This window comes from Tachysurus vachellii, chromosome 13 (genome assembly GCF_030014155.1).
Source record: "Tachysurus vachellii isolate PV-2020 chromosome 13, HZAU_Pvac_v1, whole genome shotgun sequence".
Lineage (NCBI taxonomy): Eukaryota > Metazoa > Chordata > Actinopteri > Siluriformes > Bagridae > Tachysurus > Tachysurus vachellii.
The window spans coordinates 6,852,139-6,872,487 of record NC_083472.1 but is presented as its reverse complement, the minus strand read 5'-3'; the positions used below and the strand labels follow the sequence as shown (position 1 = coordinate 6,872,487).

At 38.4% G+C, this 20,349-nt stretch overlaps 1 protein-coding gene across 1 annotated transcript; it reads left to right on the top strand.

Moving 5' to 3' along the window:
* The first annotated feature begins 297 nt into the window (after window positions 1–297).
* mfge8b (milk fat globule EGF and factor V/VIII domain containing b) lies at window positions 298–18,942 on the top strand. The gene is made up of 10 exons (XM_060884568.1): window positions 298–474; window positions 7,161–7,286; window positions 7,409–7,528; window positions 12,375–12,488; window positions 12,792–12,973; window positions 14,216–14,371; window positions 14,471–14,615; window positions 15,977–16,161; window positions 16,804–16,959; window positions 17,243–18,942. The coding sequence occupies exons 1-10, from the start codon at window positions 402–404 to the stop codon at window positions 17,384–17,386; spliced, it is 1,401 nt and encodes a 466-aa protein (XP_060740551.1). The 5' UTR covers window positions 298–401; the 3' UTR covers window positions 17,387–18,942.
* The last annotated feature ends 1,407 nt before the right edge of the window (window positions 18,943–20,349 follow it).

The following is a 20,349-nucleotide window of genomic DNA, read 5'->3' as shown; positions in this document are numbered from 1 at the left end:
ATTGTTGTTGTTGTTGTTATTAATAATAATAATAATAATAGTAATAATAATAATAATAATAATAACAACAATAATATTAATACTTATTTTTATTATTATTATTATTTTTATTATTATTGTTATTATTACTACTACAGATTTCAGCTTGAGCCTCTTGTATACAGTATCATATCCTTCTAACTGCTCTATTGCTGCTGTAGCGCCGCAGAGCTATTTTTTGACTGACCACACCCACAATTTTTGAACAGGGCGTGATTGGTTAAAAGGACAAGCACACGTGTGGAGCGCAAGTACCGCGGCCCTGCCCCCTTCGCGCTGTTTAATCTGGAGCGCAGGCGTAACAGTACTCAGCTTCACGTCGACAACATACAACAGAGTTGAGATTGGCTCCAAGCAGAACCATGAAAACTTACCCACTTTCTCTACCACTTTGTGCCGCCTGCTTTCTTTTTGTTTCTTTCTCTGCGGTGAGAGGTAAGTGTTCCGTCTGGAATTAGAGAGAATGGGTGAGGTGTAGTAGAAGTGTAGAGTGTAAACAGCATGGAAACACAACAGCATGGTGTCAGTGGTCCATGGGCATGTTGAGAAAAGCCCGCATTCTGTCCTGTTCCACTGCCAGAACATGATGTGACTGGGACTCAGCCAGCACGTGGAAGCGTGTATTTATCAACAAGGGTTGTGTTCTTCACTGCACACATTGTCAGAAATATCTTAAGAGCTACAGGCAACTCATTGAAGTATCACTTAAGTTGGACAAATTCTTTGCTCTTCTGTTCAATTAGAAATACTTTAAATCTTGTCTCTGGAAAACAGTGCACTATGTACTTAAGAAAGGATTCTGCCTTTTATGGATCTTCTGTATCTGTACATGTACAGTAGCTGACTATCAATCATAAATGTATTTTCTATTGTGTGAGCTCGACCCAGGGCTTTGTGTGTGTGTGTGTGAGTGTGTGTGTGTGTGTGTGTGTGTGTGACGTTTTAAGTAGTCTTGAATGTTTGGACTAAGGAATCCACTGTGCTGATTTCCATTGGAGTAGAATGACCTGGAGGCATGGAGGACCATCATAAGACATGTTTGTTTGTTGGTTCTAGTCTCGATGGTGATACCATTTCATTATTTATTATATGGGAGAAGCCAATGAGTAAACATGATTTGATTAAAGCAGATGCATTATTTATTTATTTTTTAAATAAATGATTTCTCGCTTCCCATTAGGATCGCTTTGTAAGGTTTACGTGAATTTTTTACGTGAATTCGTTTTTTTTTTTTTGTTTTTTTTTTTATCAGCAACGATTGAGATCATCCACTTGGAAGGAGTCTTGTTTCTTGTGGAAATGCCGTTTTGCCTGAGGCCATGGCTTGGCTTAAATTTGTAGGTGTGGCTCAGAGAGCAAAACACTGAGTCATTAACAGTGGCACTGGCCTTCAAAACACGTAGTGGAGCTCGGCAAAGCCTAGACACTTCCTACCACTAATGACCAGTGCAGCAGAGCTTACCAGTGTACTTTGTATGTTTGTGTCATTTCTAGTCGCGTGGGCTGACTCCTTGCAGATTTGGAGTTTTGTGGCTGCCTCTACTGCCGCTTCTGGGTCTTGAATAAAAAGATGTCTTCACAATAGGTTCCTTGTACATAAACCTTTTTTTTATTTTGGTTTTATTTCTTCCGTCTTGCAACTGTTTTTTCCGGTTGTTTCATTTATGGCCTTTAAGAGAAACCCTTATCTAGTGTGACTTTATTTCACTTATACAAGTGAGGGTTAAGGGCACCGGTCAAGGGCCCAACTCTGGCAACATGGCCGTGCTAGAATTTGAGCTTGTAATCTTCTAAGTAGAAGTCCAGTGGCTTAAGCACTGAGCTACTTCCACTGCCCACTCTTCACACTTGTGCTGAAAGAAGTGCCACTATCCTATGCATGTCATGGCAGGCTGCGTGTTTTCCTGTCTCTTTTTTGTGCTTATAGTTGAGGCAGGTGAGACAAATGCAAACCTCTCAATCAGTTAAGAGTCTAAATATAAACTTAATGATCATACACTACCCATTTCATAACTCTTGTATGGCCTTTACCGTCTGGCACAGAGGTCCTGTCCTCAGGGGATGACCTCATTTGTTCTGATGAATTCACTTCCAACCTCAGCCCAATCAGACCTTTTCCTTCCTGATTAATTTTCTATAGTGCCTAATCAATGTTCCATATTTAGCTTCAGCAACATGATGTTTCTCTTTTGAGCCCCCTCTGTCTCTGTCTCTTGGCCCACTTTCCAATCTGCTGTACTGAATTTTTTAAAATGATTTTTCCCCAAGATCCAGACGCCTTGCAAACTTTTACTTTGTTCTTATTTTGATCCTGTACTAACGTCTCTTGTTTGTTATTTTTGGTCTAGATAAGCTGGCATATGAAAATGAGGTTGCGTTAACTCCGATACACATGCTACATCAAAAAGAGTCTGTAACTGTCAAAGATTTCAGCCGCAGTGGTTTGTATACCAGAGGAGGAAATGTGCTGTTCAGAAGTTCTAGTTTAAGATGAGGTTCTGCAGCCATGATCTCAATTGCATTCATGCTTTGTTTACTTTTTTCTACATAGACACATTATGCTTCTATTGTGTTGGATGAAGTCCATTAGTTTTAGACAAGCCATTATGGAGTTGTGGTGGTGAATATTAACTACAGTTTCCTCCTACTCTGGTGCTTTAAGTTAAGTTCTGTGAGATAAGGGGCATTTCGGGATGTCGAGTGGTGTGCATGTGCAGCTAAGCTACTACACTGTTCAGCACACAGTTCATTCAACATCAAAGCTGATCATTTAGAATTCAACAAAATGTTTTGAAATAAGCATAAAGTTTGACAAAAAACCTTTAAGCCAAATGTAGCATCTTGAACTGTTTTTGCTACTGAAACACTGTGATTTCTGATCTGTTTCCTTTTCATCATAATGTCTAATGGGACAACAATTTTGGAACAAATTCAAGGTTTGTGGATGAAAACAAGGACACCAATCACCATGCAACCATTTTAAGGGTCCTTGAAGTCTGAGAAGTTGCTTTGGATGAACAACATCCCCCTTCCCCCAGTTATTACATGGTAACTTGTTGCTTCACTGCAGACTTTACCGTAGCATGGCTTTCTATTTCCTGTCTCTACTCTTGGCATGTTGGCAGTGTGTTTGGAAGGGCGTGCTCTTTCATTCTCAATGTTTAATGTTTATTCTGCACAATCTGTTTGTGTATTCTGTTTGTACTTAATGTGCCAGTGAAAGGTTCTCTGTTGGGCAATGCAAGTGTAACGTCCACAGCTAGAAAGAGTACAACTTTCTCATTCTTATTCTAGTGAAAAGCTTTACAACAAACTCTAGTATTCTATGTATTCATTCTTTTACAGTGATTGTTTTTTTTCCTGGTCAGTGTCTTGATGAATCTGAGGAACACTTGGACTCAAGGCTCCGTCCAGATTCAGCACATACACTCACTCCCACACTCACTCACTCACACTCTCCTACATATTCTATAAGTGCCCTGTGTCCTTATATTATATAAGAGAAATTATATTCACCTTTTTTGTATAGCTGGAAAAAAAACGCCACATTTTTGTTTATCGACTGACACACAAATGTATATTAGTCACTTCTGTATGTTGCAGCATGAAAAATACAAATCCTGTCATTTATGCTAGGATTATCTTACTGTTCTAAATATCTGGCAAAATACAGAAGTGGATAGTGTAATATTTTTAATATTGCTTTAACAGAGTATATTGTGTATTATTATGTAGCTCTTTGTTTACCTTGATTTATTGCTTGTATATTTCATGGTTTTCCATCTGGTGAAGTGATATTATGAGTCATGTAGCATGAGAGGGTTTGATACCATAATTGTTTCTCAGCACAGTGAGGACATATTACTCATCTGGTCTTGTGTCACCGATCTCTACCAAAGCCCTTTTTGTTCTATTCTGTATCTAAAAAAGAAATGTACACACCTGTTGAATTCATACGTGAGCATGCTTTAACTTGAATCACACAGCTATAGTGTGAAGTTTGCCATGTATTGTGCTTCAGGTAAAAGGGAATTAATGAGGATGTTTCTCTTTTGACTGATCAGGGCAGCTGATGACCAAATGTTCCAGCCAATCAAAGCAGCTGTTCCATTTGGTGTAACATGTTGCTGGTGCTTGTGGTTTTAAACGGGTTTCACTTTTATTAGGGGAAAAAAATGAATGAATAGGGAGAACTGTTCTTAACATGAAGAAGCTATGTGTAAAACTATTTAATTAAAATGTTGTATTATTTTACACTTTTATCCAGACGTTTTATTTATTTCCCCAGATCCTATAGGTGTGTTGTGAACTTTAAAACTGTTAATTATTGGTGGTCTTTAGCAGATTAACTTAAATTGTGAATTACAGCCAACATTCCACTTCATCTTCTGCTTCCCCAAAGAGACTTTAGTGAGGTCTTTAGTTTGCTGGCCATTATTTTTCTTTTATTATCAGAATCAGAACTCTTGCCAAGTATGTACGAGGAATCTGTTCTAGTACAGGAGCTCCACAGTGTAAACAGATTCAGTTTATTATTAACAGATTATTCAGTTCTGTTTGAGAGTTAGATGAGATTTCTATTCCCATTCATATATGATTTCTGTGATCTACTACTGAGTGGTGGCTCAGTGATTGATTAAGGTAGACTACCAATCAGATTTTGAGTTCAAATAACAGGACCACAAAGCTGCCACTTCTGGACCCCTGAGCAAGGCCTTTAACCCTCAACTGCTCAGTTGTTTAAAAAATGAGAGAAAATATAAGTTGCTCTGTATAATGGTATCAGCCAAATGCCATGAATGTGAATATTTTACACAATAATTTTTAAATCCTTCCTCAGAAGAATGAACTGTTTTACATACATAGAGTCAGGGGCAGGAACACATCCCGAGAGTGTGGGTGTTGCAACGCATTCAATGATTCAGAAAAATAAGCAAAACATTTATGATGTGATAAAAACATGATGATTATATCCAAGACCATGTCATCCTTCCTGAGAGAATAACCTCTGGTGAATGTTGCGAGCCTGCAATGCAGTAAGAAATTGAATCAACTGTAAACACCAACTGTAATTAAGCCTCCAATTATTTACAGATTATGGCAAATGAGGATAGATCTTACCTTGAGAAGAAGCTGTATCTAAAGTGCTGGTATTTTGGGAGTGTGTGAAGAGAGGACAGGAAGTTCTTCACAGATGTTTCATGGTGGATTTGTGGGAATGTAGGTTCTGCACTAACGTGTCTAAATATACCCGGCCGGCCTGACTGGAGAAAAATGAAGCATTTTCTGGATCAGTTTTCACCTAATTGATGAGAATAAGAACACCCGATACACGTCTGGATTTTCTCAAAGCATAAAGTGTGCAAGAAATGTAAAATAAAACTTCTTTTCTGTTGGCAGAAAAACTTATTTTTGTGAACAATATTGTGTGTGTCTCTAATAAACATGCCTAGACTTTGACTAATCGACTGACCAGTGGCCACAATGCCATGATCTGTGTGGAAGCATCTAGCACTCGGTCAGCACTCAGCATTCACGGCAACCACACACACAATATAATCGGCTTTTTCCAACCATTGGAGTACATTGTGATGACTAGTGTTGATTATACTTCTCTTTTCCTGGTAACCAGAAAGTGCTCATAATTGGGTTTTTGTTAAATAACATTATAAACCATTGCTCACCACCACACAGTCTCTCTCTCTCTCTCTGTGTGTGTGTGTGTGTGTGTGTATGTGTGTGTAATTTACTGTGGCAGAATAGCAGGTGAAAAATCAGCTTTTGTACAAAATTGGATTTCCTTCAAGTGATGTAGTTTAAGAAAACATTAATACATTTAACTTTGTTAAATATATTTATCATCAGTTATTTTGTTAGCTTGAACAGGAAGAAGTGTGAAGAGACAATGATGACGCTCAGGTTTAGATGCCAAGAGTGACTTTGACACGGAGACAGATGTGGATGATTATTGCTGATTATTAAAGTGATAAATAATTTCATTGTTAACTTGGATTTCTTTAAAAATGGGCTGATTTGTTGTTTTTCCACTAACATGGTGATATGCGGGGCATCTATCAATGGAATTTCAATGAAATTGTTAAATGTGATTTTTCCCACATTTTACTTTTGATGTTAAGTAGAATTTAAAATGCAAGAACTCTTCCATATGTTATAAGCTGTAGTGGTTGAGATCAGTGTCTGTTTTACAAGTAGACAGAATGAAATAGTTCACTCCCAGTGTGCATTCGTGTATTCGTGCATTCACTCCCAGTGTACTTCGGGTCAACGTGGGCCTCTGTACAGTAGAGACTTGGAGCCAGTGCGTGGACAGTAGATACAAAGCCCTTCTATTCAGCACCAAATAACTTCAATAAAACACATTTATCATACGAACAAACATTGGGGAAAGATATCAAGGCCAGTTGAAATAGATCTTTAAATCAACAGACCATTCATTCATTCATCTTCTACCGCTTATCCCAAATATTTTCGGGTGACGGGGAGCCTGTGCCTATCTCAGGTGTCATCGGGCATCAAGGCAGGATACACCCTGGAGTGCCAACCCATCACAGGGCACACACACTCTCATTCACTCACGCACTCACACACTACGGACAATTTTCCAGAGATGCCAGTCAACCTACCATGCATGTCTTTGGACCGGGGGAGGAAACCGGAGTACCCGGAGGAAACCCCGGAGGCACGGGGAGAACATGCAAACTCACACCAGCAATAGATGGAGGCGGGAATCGAACCCCCAACCCTGGAGGTGTGAGGCAAACATGCTAACCACTAAGCCACCGTGCCCCCCAACAACAGACCAGTATTCCAGAAAATAATTTGCGGTGCTGTCAAGTTTTGCTGTCTGTTCAGTCTCTATTCAGTAACATGGCCATGGGTGGGATTAGAAGTCACTTCATTCTGAATCCCTGTCACTATGTCCTCTCATATATAAAAAATAAAAAACACACACGAAAATCTTTTTTCTTTAGAACTGATCATGTAAAGGCTTTTCCCAGACCACTACACACATCACACACCACTGCAGTCAGTGAAAATATTCACCTAGATTACTAAGAAAATGAAAAGAACTGAAAGAGTCTTTTTTTCCTCTTTCACAGGTGATTCCTGTAAGGTGAACGTGTGTCACAATGGCGGGACGTGTGTGACTACAGCAGAGAAAGATTCCTTTATCTGTATCTGCTCAGATGGTTTTAAAGGAGACACCTGCAATGAGACCGAGCCTGGTAATGTATTTAAGACCTATGCTGTGAATAGTGCTAGGTCTAGATCAACAGAGTGGTGTGTTCGCTTTATCACCTGATGTCCGATTATTTGTTCTTCCACATGTCTTGACCTTCGTTTACAGGGCCTTGTCATCCCAACCCCTGCAAAAATGATGGGATCTGTGAGCTGCAAAGAGGAGATGTCTTCGGCGGATATACATGCAAGTGTATAAAAGGCTTTGAAGGCACCCACTGCGAAAACAGTAAGAATCCTTTTCCAGCCTAAACATCTTTACATGCCATAAAGGAAAACCATAACATAGTAATGCAGTCTGACGTTCAGCACTGATAACAAGAGGCATGATGGCTATGATTCAACCAGCACATTCTTCTTATCAGTGAATGATAAGCGAATATTTGTAGAATAACAAGGATCTAGACTCCGATTCAGCTGTTCTCGTCTTGGTATTTTGACAGATTAACAGTAAAATACTGAGTGTGTTTGTGCCAGTGGGCCTCAGAATATTCTGGTGGTCCTCAGCAGTAGTAGTAGTGAATCCCTGTCCTCCCTTTATACTGTTCTGTTGGTTTTTATTGCTGGTGTAGGGGCAGGACCGGGCAAACTAAGCTGTTATCATCAGCAGGAATAATCACAGCCTCAAACATTTGGCCTCAAACACACTCCTAAAAAGCTTACAGATACATGTAAAGGGACATAATATAAAAATGCATTTTTTAATTGACTATTTAAAAAAACGCTGAATTTGTTATGGTAGAAAATATTTAGTACAAGTTAAGTGCATCGTTTTTGTCTCATTGACTTCATTGACCAATTTTGTTCAAATTTATAACAGAAACTTGGACATTTCTCAACATCTAATGTAACAAAATAGACAAAAAGCACGAAATGTTTAAGTATTTAAAAAAAATGCAATCATTTCTATATGGTATTGGGATCTAAGAGTAATAATCATATTGGGACAAGCTGATCTAGGAAAATAATCAGCATTAGGATCTAATCAGTTACAGTAATTCAGTTGATTATTGTCCTATAATAACACGTCCTGTCTAGTTTTATTTCTTATATATTGCATGTATTCACATAAAAGTAGCAATGTTTCATATTATAAGCCTTCCCCTGGAGAAGAAACGATTTGTGTAGAAGCTAGAACGACTCTCCTAATTAAACGTGTTACTTACACTTTTATAGTTAGCACTCGAGATGATTAAGTTAACAGCATAAGCTTGCTAACGTCTCCAGCACTGATGATAAAGCAATGACCTTGCATGTCTATTTGTTTCCAGTTGCCAGCTGGTGGTGTCAATTATAATGATTTGATTGAACTTGGTTAAGTGTGTGTGTGGGTGTAAAGAACAAGTTTCATCTTTCGACTGTACTGTAATTACCGTCTGTAGTTTATGATCAAGAAGGCTGTGGATTTTCATGGAGAATATTTAGAAGCAACAGAAAAAAAGCTGCTTTCTTTGTGCTCAAGATAAGACAAGGATGACAAGTTGTCTGACAGAATACAAAGCATAGTTGATGATCAGGTTCAGCCTTGAAGAAACACACCAGCTCATTATTCAGAAATAATGTTCATACTGCATGGCTGGATGAAGGTACCATAGATGACTTGATATAAATTGAGGTTTTATATAACCACCATTAAACTTAGCATTGTGAGACACTTTAATTAGCATTATTATTAGCATTATTAATATTAATATTTTTGTTGATTCAGATCCTTTAATAATACAGGCAGTAATATAGTGATAATTAAATTCTATTAGATGATTAATGGAAAATGATATGCTCAATGTGGGGTAAATTTTACGTCAGAATTCATAAAGCTAGGTTAAGTAAAAGAAACTTAATATAAGCAATAGGATGTACATACTAGCAATTAAATTGAAATCATTTTTATTACTTCTAACTTTGACATGTGAGTGACTCTTAAAACAACACCATCCCTGCCTGATGGTCAGCTGGAATTTTGAGCGACAAGCTTGTTTATATTGATTCCCTGAACTAGGGAATTATATTCTTATTATCACATTTAGCTCAGTTTTGATGGCATGCTTTTTTTGCCGAATAAAAAGGAATATGTCTGAGTGTGTGCGTGCACACACACACACACACACACACACACACACACACACACCAGCACAAAGCCAATACATGTCTGTGCCACACACACTCGCACTGTAAAAACACACACGGTTGTCCAGCCAACAGGGAAAGGCCTACTGCGTATCACACCCACGCCATCACACACTCGCCTTGTTGCCTGGGTAAAATGGAGTTGGAGGCGGAAGAGTGAATTAAGTCAACTCTGACACTGTCACAGTCTTTCCTCTTGGCTGATGGGATTGTTATATTGCTGGTGTGAAATTACCCTGAAAGCTTGGTCAGAGACCATGAAATCCATGTCAGAAGCTTTTATATGGTAAAGTATTATCCACATTAAATCAGGAACCTGTTGTAGAGTTTGAGCAAGCAAACGGTTTTGGAAGCAGTGTGTGTTCATGAGGAAGGTGGATGATGAGAGGATTTTTAATTTTTTTTTTTTTTGGTTTGCAAATAGGAATCTATAATTTGTCATTTATGAGTTCTTTACCAGGAATGTTGTATGGCTGTGTGACTAGACTCCATGGCAGAGCTAGTATTGTGCTCTGCTGCTCAGTGTCTGTTTGAGAAACTTGGTCTCTCAGTTTCTCTTGGAATGTTTGCTTTGTCTTTGCGCTGTCTTTTCCTTCTTCTCTCTGTGCCTCTTCTCTTCTATATCTGCCAAGATCTTCTGTATCTGCCAAGCCAAAACAAGAGCCAGCCTTAGATTTTTATAGGTGAACAGAAACATCTGTGTGATGATTTACCTCATTTGCATTTGTTTTCTTTTTTAATCGGTTGACAGTTTTGGAAATGCAGCATTCCAAGGTTTTGTTATCCTATTGTTCAATGTAACGCACATTGCAGAGGGACATCTGTAGTATAGAAAGCCAGTGTATGATTGTCCCATTTCCCTGTCACCAGTAAATACAGTAGATGTCTGTTCAGATGGACTGTTTGCACAGACGCTGCTCTTCCTTGCCACGTGTAAAAGCCTGCTGGCTTTGTCTCATATCGATTGAGGTCAAGGTGCATTATGAGCTCAGGATCGGCTTTCATTGTATCAGCCAGCATTTCCTAATGTTGTTCACTTAAATGTCTTTACAGGCCAGTGTGTTAGATTACCTGCTTTGCATCTGCACCCTGATTGTGAGCTTTATATCTGAGCTCTAAGAATGGCACATGTGCGATCACTTTATCTCTATATAATCATGTAAATTCTTGTTCCTGTTCTGCAAAACCCATGTAAGGAGAATCATGCTGAATAATCAGTGCAGTCTCTCAAGTCAATGAATTTCCAAGCACAAGCTCTGCCACAATTTAGTAGATAAATGTAAACACACTGCAGTGTTCTCGGTCAAGCAATAAACAAACAGGAACCAGAATCAGCAGAATCCAAGTCCATTACTGGGGTTAAAATACAAGAGGGTCAGGTTGAGCAGAGATAAATCTATAATCCAAAAACAGGCAGAGGTTAAAACCAGATAAGCATGAAAATGGGAAACCTAGAGGTCATTGAAACTTAGAAAACTTGAAAATAGAACCAACTACCATCCAGGATTTTATTTGTTTAATCTGGAATATTTCACATTTTTATGACCTATTCAAAAATACAGTGGGTGGGTTTGTGAACTAAGGATCGTGTGTGTGTGTGTGTGTGTGTGTGTGTTGTGCTAAGTTTGGTTTTACAGGCAGGACATGCAAGTTTGGATTCAATTCATGTTCTCAGTGGATTATTGGAGCCTTTCGAAACTAACATTCTCAGTTTTGACCTCAGTCTTTGAGCGTCTTTCAGCTTGTCGTGTCTTGGCTCCAGTAATGTGTGACCAGTCACGCACTCCATCTGTACACTTGTTCACAAAATCCTTTGATTTTCATCAATGCAGATTTTTGCTGGACACACAGTAGTGTAATGAGGCTGTAATTAGTGTGTGAATTTTTTTACAGTAGCTGCTCGTGTTAATAAATAATTTTCTAAATAAAATAATGCTCTATAATTAAAATAGTTTGTTCTTACTTCTTCCAGTTCCTGAAAAAACTTCTTGTCGTATGCCTCATGTCGTTGTTTTTTTTTTCATTCAGTGTAGCTAGCTGGTTAGTAGCTTTCAAACCAAAAGGGGGAAAACATATGATCCTGGTTGGTTAATCTGTTTTCTCAAACATAGCAGCTGATAGCCAATGAAATGTGATTAAACTAGCTAAAAGCTAAACCTGTGTTCACCCATTCAGTAACTTTATCGCTGCAAGGCTCCAGTCACGTTACTATGATATTGCCGGTTGACATTCCTACCACTGGTAGCCATAGTAATAATGTTTACTTTTTGACAACAAATCAGTTTTCTTGGTGCTAAGATAAAACATTCTGCATGGTTAATGTGCATCATGGCAACATGTCAGCTCTTATCGAGTTTCTTCCTCACCGTGAGATCTGGGCTGAGGTATAGCTATCAGCACCACTGGTAGATCCAGGGTCAGGCAATTTCAGCTTATTTCTATTTTATTTTTATGGGTTATAATAATAGACATGGTCAAAAAGCAGCTTTACAGAAATCCAGATGTAGCTTTAGTTACTGTTCCTGAACAAGCCAGGCAATAGAGGTGACTCAGAGGGAAACTCCTCCTCTTCTGGATGACACCACAAGTGGATTAAAAAGGCCACATTTTGGATGTTCCACAGTGGGACAACTGGAGGCTGGGTTTATAGGACTGTGTCCAAGTTCCTTGATGGTTTGAATTTCCATAATTATCGTTCACAATCCATATAGAAGTGCATTGTCCTGATGTATGCACAGCATCATTTGCTATGATAAATGCTCAAACGGTATTGATTTTTTTTTTTTTTTTTTTTTTTTTTTTTTTTTAAATATTAATTGGATATTTGATTCCTTGGAAAGGCTCACGCTCGTGTTACTGATGACAAGAGTGCCATCTGTAGCTCAAATGGAATACTGCACTTAATGAAATGTCAGGAATATTAATGAATATTGAGTATATCTTTACAGATGTGAATGACTGCGAGGCTCAGCCATGCCAAAATGGGGGTTCATGTCAAGATCTTAATGGAGATTTCTACTGCAAATGCCCATCCCCTTACGTTGGAAAGCACTGCCACCTGCGTGAGTGGATATCTGCACTTCTTTAGTTGATTATCTGTCACAGTAAGACACTTGAATGGAATGTTAAGCCATAAATGAATCTCTTTTTTTTTTTTTTCTTGTTTTTCAATATTTTTTAATATTACAGCAATTCCTATTAAGAATGTATACGAGTTTTTAATTAGCTCATCATCCATCCATGTGAGTGTATGTGATCGTGTCTCCCCATGAGCATGACCCTCACACTGTTAGTCCATCTGGCTGCTTCACTGTCTGTCTCTTACGTGTGTGGACAGGTTGTTAACGTGTCATTTTGTTTTGTAGGCTGTATCTCTCTGTTGGGGTTGGAGGGTGGCGGCATTGCTCAGTCTCAGATCGCTGCCTCCTCTGTGTATTACGGCATTTTGGGATTACAGCGCTGGGGCCCTGAGCTGGCCCGTCTCAACAACAAAGGACTGGCGAATGCATGGACCTCTGCGACGTATGACAGGAACCCTTGGATTGAGGTGCAGAAGTCTGGATTTGAACATGAGACTGGGTTATGTAAACAGTACTCTAGGCCATTATTATATTGGCTTTGTAGAAGCCAACATTCTGTTTTCCTATTTAAGCTTAGACAAAAATTTATCAAGAGTAACTCCTCCTAGGGCTTTCGAGCCACATGCACCAAATTCGATTATGTTGTAGATCCTGTTCTGAAGTTTGTTGCTTTTACTTTTCTAAGCGACCCGAGTACCGGTACTTCGGGTACCGGGTGTCAAAATGGCCTTTTTTCCCATAGAGTTTCCCATATAAACTTTGGAGGTTTATAACTTGGCAAGCTTTTGAACTATCTACACCAAACCCGGCCAGCTCCTTTAGGGTGATACTCTGAACAAAGTTTTAAACTAGTGTACCGACTGGCCTTTCGGGTTGTCCCGCAGCCCCACCCCCAAAATATGCAAAATCAAAAAACGTTTTACAACATGGACATGTGACATATCAAAACACTCAGAACAATGAGGGGAACTTCCTCAGGAGTATTTGGATGATGTCACATGCTTGTCTCCACTTGCCTCCAAATGTTTTGGCACCCTAGCTTTCTGTCCACTTGCCTCCAAAAGTAACACTAATCCTTATGTTCACTTGCTTCCAAAAAGCATCAAAGTTTGTCAACATCAAAGTTTGTCGCGACGAACTTTACAAATCTAGTTATAATTATTATTATTCTTCAACATGTGTGTGTAGATTTTTCTACCCTGATTTTTTTTTTTCTTTCTTTCTCACGTTAGTATGTTGAAAAATACCTATTTAGCCTTTTTGCAGTTTCTCCTATTTAGGTGAAGTCAAACCAAATGTCCAGGCTTAGAGACAACTCCACGGTGTTTCAGGGTAGATAAGTATGATTAGGGATTGGGAGTTAGAGTTAGGCGAATAGGGGTTGAATCAGATCCATCCCCTGGACGTTTTATTTTGCAGCAAGGAATATCTAAAAATAACTAACCCTTGAAGGAGCACCTCATTTCAGTATAGCACACCAACCTTCACAGTGCATCGCTACCAATTTTTCTGAAATAACTTCTTTGAAAAGTTTATTATTTCTTGTCTACATGATCATGTGAATGATTTCTACATATATTGATTCATATCTAATTTGATAAATGAGGCCCATTGGGTTGATCGGGCTGCTGAATGACTTCTATCCTTAGTTGTGTGTGTGGTTTATTTATTTATTTATAATTTTTTTTTTTTTTTTTTTTTTTTGGTAGATCAACATGCAGCGCTTGATGCGCTTCACTGGCATCATCACTCAGGGTGCTAGTCGTGTTGGCACCTATGAGTACATCAAACAGTTTAAGGTAGCTTACAGTTTAGATAGGAAGATGTTCACCATGTACAGAGGCAACGGTCAGAAGGAGGATGTGGTGAGCTAAACATTCATACCCAGTTCTCTACTCATTGATGTGCTCTGAGGATCAACCACAAATGAAGATCTCTAACCTGAATTTGCTTTCTCCTGGCAGATTTTTGTGGGAAACATGGACAACGACAGCACAAAAACCAATCTGTTTGATCCACCAATAATTGCTCAGTACATCCGCGTTCTGCCCGTTGTGTGCCGTAAAGCCTGCACGCTGAGAATGGAGCTAGTTGGCTGCGAACTAAGTGGTACACAAACATACTACACAGTATCCATGCACAGTTACATATAAACATGAAAACATGTAAATATCCAAAGAAAATGTAAGTAAGTTGTTTAATACATGTGGAACGTGACCTCATCTACTGAGAGGTCTAGTCTTCCAATACAAAATTGTATGTTATAAAATCCAAATTGACATGAAAGGCTTCTTCCATATTTGCAATCATGAGTGTGTGATTAAAGTTAAGAGGTTCTTTGGCCTGAGGAGACGGTTCAAAAGCTGAGACTCTGCCCAGCTCAGGACTCCATCCAGCTGATATTTCTATGGGAAAAAAATGGTCAGGCATTACATTTATTAAGACAGCATGGCTAAAATATCGGAACAGAGATATCCTCGGGGTATAATAAATCACGTCCAGCAACGTGAAGCACATTCTGTTCTGGTTATTAAGAGCTTCTCATTTAATAATGTCTGGTCACAAACACTACATGGTCATTAAGGTTGTTATTATTGTTATTTGATAAAACGTGTTTTTATTAGTTTGTCGGTTTTGTCTTATTATCGTCACATCATACGCTCCATGCTGTCGTATACATGCGATTTATCCACAGTACCTCACCCATGCTGCAGACTTGTATAAAGTCTTTAAACATTTCCTTTTCTTCAGGCAGACATCAGGTCTTTCTTATTAGTCTTTCCAGGGCTGATATGCTTCACATCAGTTTTCTGCCTCATCTTCTATCTATCGTTCTTTATCCTTGCCAGTTATGTTTACACAGCTTACTGATAACTCAATCAAACAAAAATGTGCATGTTTGTGCCCCTTTGGAATAGAGTAATGCAATTAAAGGCAATATCAGTCCAATAGAATGTAGTCTTGTAGTCTTTTTAAAATCCGTTAAAATAGAATAGTGATATTTTTGTAATCCTTTATGTCTGATTTTCACTTTTGGAATCTGTACCTGCATTCACAATGTGCAGCCTTAAAGCAGTTCAGTATTAAAATAATTGCACGGTTGGACTGGCATCAAACTGATATTTTAAAGGTGACGCAGGGTACAGACCGACCTCTGTAAAATTTGGCTCAGAGTCAAATTCTTTTAGTACGTTCAGCAGGAACAGAACAGTGAATGTAGACTGGCCTCATGTGGACGTGGTTGTTATGGTAACCTTGACATTTGACAACCTTATTGCTTGCATCCCCATAACTTCTGGTGACACATAGCATTTATACCAACAAAAATGTTATACAGACAGTTTAGGATTCATATAAACAGTATATTTTCTGTCCGCAATCAGAAGGAATTCATTCAGTTTGGTGAAAATCTTTGCTTGTATACTAATATATATATATATATATATGGCAAATCTATTTTAACTCCACAGGTTGCTCAGAGCCACTGGGTTTCAAGTCACGGCTGATTGGAGATGCGCAGCTCTCAAGCTCCAGTTCCTTCCGCACATGGGGCATTGAGGCCTTCACCTGGCATCCGCACTATGCCCGCCTGGACAAGCAGGGCAAGACCAACGCCTGGACTGCAGCCAGCAACAGCAGATCTGAGTGGCTACAGGTGACCATGGCACTTTGTACATGCATAACTTGAGACATGTTCAGTGGAGAAAATGCTTAGTTTGACTGGAAGAATAAAGACACAATAGCTTAAAATATGCTCTAATTTACATATACTATTGATAAAATAATAATTTGTTGTATAACACTACACTAAGGCCAGAAATATATTCCATGGAAGTATGCAAACATAAATGCTTTACAGTGATTTCACTTATCATAGTGTTCATAATTGTCACAATACAGTTTATAATGAAGACCCGCTATAACATGAGACTGGTGGATTGTCATGCATGTGAGATATGATGAAGAAACTCCTAGTTTACAGCTGTTCTCCTGCAAAACTGTTTCTCCTCATTCATCCTGTAAAATGAGAGAGATACAGGCCTAATTTCTTTACCACAACTCTGTAGAGAAGCGCAAGCTGCCTTTTTGCATTGGGAAAGAAATGTTTCAGATTTTCCCTTGCCTGCATTACAGCAGTGTGTTAAAATCTCACAGTAAATGATGTGTATGAGTTTTAATCAGGCACAGTGTGTATTATATAGTCTGTGTAATTTGGATGCCCTTTCTCTTTTTTAATGGTGCATTAGTGAGTATTTTCCTGTAGCTGTCCTGTTAAACTGGTTTGTATTTTGAATAGGTGGACTTGCTATCCCCTAAAAGGATCACAGCAATCATCACTCAGGGAGCTAAAGACTTTGGAAGCGTGCATTTTGTTTCAGCCTACAAAGTGGCTTACAGTAACGACGGCAAGACCTGGACTGTGGTACAAGACGACAAAAAAAACACTGACAAGGTTACACTCTCATCTCTATTACACATTAGGCCTCCTCATTTTCAAGATATGCTGCTAATCTTAAATGAAACGAAATGAGTCCTAAAAAAATTGCTGTTTTTTTCCATACATGTGAAAGTATGCATGGAGGAAAAAGATAAAACTAAAGCGTTATGTTTGGTGCCTGCGCCAACTGGCTGTTTTAAGTAACCACTTGTTTTGCACACAGAATTTTCATGCAAAGTTTCTCTGTTTCTAATTTTCCTTTGTGTTTAATTCCTTTTTTTCTTCTTTCTACCTGCAGATCTTCCCTGGCAACAGTGATAACAATGTGCACAAAAAGAACGTGTTCGACCCGCCTTTCTATGCACGATTTGTCCGCGTGATCCCGTGGGAGTGGCATGAGCGCATCACGCTGCGAATGGAGCTGCTGGGCTGTGAGGATTAAATCTCCACCTCCCTGCTCTTTGCTTTACATCCCTGCATCCCTTCTTCCTGAGCCACTTAATGCACTGCCTCACTACCAGCATCAGAGGGCGCTAAGACCACGTCAAGAAACAAAACCCTAATAACAACAGCAGGTAATTGAGCTTACCAACACTTCAGGGAGGTCCAGCTTATAAAGATAAACAATGCAATGTAAGTTCTGATCAATTCACAAAGCAGTGAGTTGTTCTGGCATGATAAATACAAAAGATTGTGTAAAAAGTCATCTCCATAGTAATACATTTGTAGTATAAAAAATGACATATTCATGCTCCTTTATCATGTCTGATGTATAGTGGGCCATTTTGAAGTCGGTTGAAATATATATATGAAATATATATGGTTTAAAGTGTTATTGTACATTATAAATGGGTCACACATTAAATAGTTTCAGCAGTGTGTGTGTGTGTGTGTGTGTGTGTTAGTTATTTAGTTAATAATAAATTGCCAGTTGTAGTTCTTTATTTTTGTAAGTTTGTGAATAGTCCATAACAAGATCTTTGATTGTGGGCATGAGATCAATTTTTTATTATTTTTTTTTTTATTTTATTTTATTAAAGGCTGTAAAACTTTTCTCTGAAAGGATGATTTATTTCTTGAGAATTTTTCTGGCAAAATAAACTGTTATCAAAATATGACTACATCAGTATCGTGTGAAACAAAGAAAAGGTGTAACTCCGTATTATTGTACATTAATGCTTTGGCCCAACACTGCCACGGATATTTCTCAGGTAGAGTTGAATCAATTTCAATGTGCTACTGATTTGTGTTTTAAAAAAAAATCAATAATATCATTTCTTAAATAAACTACCACCTCTGAATATTATAAATGCATAATACCAAAGTGATTTGAAATTTTTTATTTTAATTTAATGAAAGTGTGTCCTCATGCTGCTTTATACATTCAGTCTGATTAATTAAATATATCTAATATATTCAGTCAAGCATCAAAAATATTTTAAATTGTAGTGGCACGGCAGAAGGAAAAAAAACAGCTTATTAAAAAAGGGGCCCGGTAAAGGGGTAGAAATCTAATTTTGCATGATTTCTATGGTTTGCACTGAAACCCTGCCCTCCCCAATCTACATAATGCTCTCATGGTGTTGTGATGTGACCCTCCTCCCCAACAACCCCTATGAATTATAAATTATGGGTTTGTGCAATATGATGTGAGCATTAATATTAATGGGAAATGCCAAGAAATAATATTTTTTTTCTATTTTTTTAGATGATGATTTAAACATACTAGCAGATGGTAGGGAAAAAAATGAACAATATTATGACATGGTTGTGTGTTTAGGATGTGGGAAGTATTTCATCAGTAATGTTAGCTTAAGGTTTTATCAGTGTTTTTTACTTCAAAAACTTTTTAAACCCTATTCAGTATGTCTTGTTTTCATCTTATGTGTTTTTGTCACATATTGAGTAACATACTAAGATTTGATTACATTTTTCAGTGTATGCTAAAATATATCATGTTCTTAATTACTAAAAAGAATAAAGAGCTAAAAAAAAGATCTTGCTAGTCGTTGAGTCCTCAATTACCATACATTGACCTTGGCACATAGTTGACCGGGCTGAATTGGTCCCATGTTGTGAATGTCATTTTTCATTTCTTTTTTTTCCCCCCTCAAGTCACTGTCTGTGCGATCATTGCTTTAGCTTGTTATAGAGAAGCCTGAACCAAACAGGATACAAAGCTCTTTCTGTGTGGTGTGATGTCCAAGAGAATCAGTGTTCTGTTGTCTGTCATATGTTGCTTAGGTAGGTGCAGTACATAGAAGCCTTGTCCAAAAGCTGGAAGCAGGAAGAATGGAGGTCCAAAGAATGGCAGGAAAATGTCAGTTTGAGCATGGCACCTCCAGGAAGGGCTCATTCCTGGAATAACAAAGTTATGCTGAACTATATTTTATCTGGAAAACCACTAAACTATAGAGGAATAGAGGTCTATAGAGGAAGTCATCCATTGTTTATACAATACATGGAGAAACACACACTCCATTCTGTATTTTTAAGCAACCCTAAACCAGCTCAGATTTTGGGGCCATAAATAACTTGGATACATGTTGATCTACTTTCTGACCCTGACCATTTTTCAGGCTTTCAATAATAAATGCTTTTTTATTTAATATATAACCAATGCAATATATGCATAATAACCACTTTATTGGGAGCACCAGTATGTTCACATTACAATGATCCATTCATCAGGCACTTTTTCCCAACTATAATTTCAAACAATGAAATACAATCGAAGCGTTATCAAGCAGAGAGCAATATAAATTTTTATGCTTGGTACTATTAGTATTAGTAGGATACCGTCAATTTCATGCATTTATACAATCAACAGTCTCTAGAGAGGGGCATGATTTAGGGGCATGAAAAGTGTTTAGTGTGTTTGCTTCACACTGCTTTTTTTGTTGCTAATGTGAAACGCCCATGTCTGTTTCTTCTCTACAACATCAGAACACATTTATTGTCCCCACAGGCTGCCCAGGTACTTGTTCAGTCTCTTGTTATTCCAAGGCTGGACTACTGCATTTTGGACTCACTGCTGGCAGGTCTACCTACAAACACAATTCATCCTTTGCAAATGATCCAAAATGCAGCTATGACTTGTTTTCCTCCTGCCTAAATTCTCAGATACCACCCCACTGCTGCGTTCCCTCCACTGGCTTCAAAACACTGCTGCTTGCCTAAAAAGCCAAAAACAGACCATCTTCCTCTTACCTCAAAGCCCTTATCACTCCTCACACTGCACCTCGATCCCTCAGATCTACCAGCACTGCTCAAATTAGCACTTTTTTTAACAGAACAGAACAGAGCGGTGGTATCTTAAGTCTGTAACCTAGTGAACCAGTGTTAATGTGCAGTATTCATTGATAGAGACTTAAAAGCACTTTTGTACATTGCTCTGTATAAGGG

Coding starts and splice junctions, on each gene's coding strand:
- mfge8b (XM_060884568.1), top strand. CDS start 402: ATGAAAACTTACCCACTTTCTCTACCACTTTGTGCCGCCTGCTTTCTT. Junction 12,974..14,215: donor ACAGGAACCCTTGGATTGAG/GTGCAGAAGTCT, acceptor TTTTTTTGGTAG/ATCAACATGCAGCGCTTGAT. Junction 16,162..16,803: donor GCAGATCTGAGTGGCTACAG/GTGACCATGGCA, acceptor TATTTTGAATAG/GTGGACTTGCTATCCCCTAA.